The sequence below is a fragment of the Clytia hemisphaerica genome, unplaced genomic scaffold (genome assembly GCF_902728285.1).
Source record: "Clytia hemisphaerica strain Z4C2 unplaced genomic scaffold, Clytia hemisphaerica genome assembly, whole genome shotgun sequence".
Lineage (NCBI taxonomy): Eukaryota > Metazoa > Cnidaria > Hydrozoa > Leptothecata > Clytiidae > Clytia > Clytia hemisphaerica.
Genome location: NW_027104189.1, coordinates 330808 through 332602, shown reverse-complemented (window position 1 = coordinate 332602; position 1795 = coordinate 330808). Strand labels below are relative to the sequence as shown.

Below are 1795 nucleotides of genomic sequence, written 5' to 3'. Positions count from 1 at the left end.
TGTTTCCTAGAAATCATTTAGTAATCATTTTTTTATAATCGAACTGTCAAACTATCCGACGTGCAACGAAATCAAACGATAGCTGTTCGATTACGGTGCCTGATTTGGTAAGAATTTTTTTTGATTAGTTTGATTATAAGATGAAGTTTGATTGGTGTTCAATGAGTTTGGTTTAAGAAAAATTTTCAGCTTTTCTTCCTCGATGCCAGCCCAGGCGATGTCAACCGAACCCTGTCAAGCCGATTTTCGTTATCGAACCATCAAATTTCATCGAATGGTTAGGTGTTTGATTAGNAAATACTTCATGAAGTCAGTCATATAGTACATGAAAGATGTTATCGAGTTATATGTCAGTTATCCTTTTCTCCTCTTGATCCATGATCCTATTCCTCTTCTGATCCTTGATCCTTTTCTTCTTCTGATCCTATTCCTCTTCTGATCGTTGATCCTATTCCTCTTCTGATCGTTGATCCTATTCTTCTTCTGATCCGTGATCCTATTCTTCTTTTGATCCGTGATCCTATTCTTCTTTTGATCCGTGATCCTATTCTTCTTCTGATCCTTGATCCTATTCTTCTTTTGATCCTTGATCCTATTCTCCTTTTGATCCTTGGTCCTATTCTTCTTCTGATCCTTGATCCTATTCTTCTTCTGATCCGTGATCCTATTCTTCTTCTGATCCTTGATCCTATTCTCCTTTTGATCCTTGGTCCTATTCTTCTTCTGATCCATGGTCCTATTCTTCTTCTGATCCGTGATCCTATTCTTCTTTTGATCCGTGATCCTATTCTTCTTTTGATCCGTGATCCTATTCTTCTTCTGATCCTTGATCCTTTCTTTCTTTGATCCTGATCTTCTTGATCCTTTCCTATTCTTCTTCTGATCCTTGATCCTATTCTTCTTCTGATCCTTGGTCCTATTCTTCTTCTGATCCTTGATCCTATTCTCCTTTTGATCCTTGGTCCTATTCTTCTTCTGATCCTTGATCCTATTCTTCTTTTGATCCATGGTCCTATTCTTCTTTTGATCCGTGATCCTATTCTTCTTTTGATCCGTGATCCTATTCTTCTTTTGATCCTTGATCCTATTCTCCTTTTGATCCGTGATCCTATTCTTCTTTTGATCCGTGATCCTATTCTTCTTTTGATCCGTGATCCTATTCTTCTTTTGATCCTTGATCCTATTCTTCTTTTGATCCTTGATCCTATTCTTCTTTTGATCCTTGATCCTATTCTCCTGTGATCCCTTTCTTAATTTGATCCCTTTCTTAATTTGATCCCTTTTACATTTTCGCGGATGGCCCTAGACGATTTTATCGGTAGATTCGCTGGATTGTAGGATTGGGATTCAAGGATTGGGATTCGGATTCAGGATTCGTAAAAAGCTTTGTAAAAAAAAATTGAAAAAAGATATTGACTTCAAACCAAAAGATCTTGAAAGATTACATAACATAGAGCAGTTCTTGACAAAAATTGATGTAAAAATGGGCGTGGCCTTGACGCTAAATAGGGAAATTCCCCTTTTTAGGATTCAAATTTCCAGCCCATTGCATACTTTGGCTAGTTCTCAGTCCCTTCGTTGTATTTGGATCAATTTCTAAACACCTGATCTTATGACCGGAAATGTCAATGATTCATCGTGGACAAAATTTATTGACAACAAGGGCGTGGCCTCGATGCTAATTAGGGAAATTCCCCTATTTAGGATTCAAAACACGAAAATTGCAAAGTTTGGCTAGTTCTCAGTTCCCTCGTTGAATTTGGATCAATTTCTAAACACCTGATCTTATGACCGG

The 1795-nt window shown here is 37.5% G+C and overlaps 1 protein-coding gene across 1 annotated transcript; it reads right to left on the bottom strand.

Moving 5' to 3' along the window:
* Positions 1-354: 354 nt before the first annotated feature.
* LOC136815013 (splicing regulatory glutamine/lysine-rich protein 1-like) lies at positions 355-1008 on the bottom strand. Its single transcript, XM_067071448.1, has one exon. The coding sequence runs from the start codon at positions 1006-1008 to the stop codon at positions 355-357; it is 654 nt and encodes a 217-aa protein (XP_066927549.1).
* Between the last annotated feature and the right edge of the window lie 787 nt (positions 1009-1795).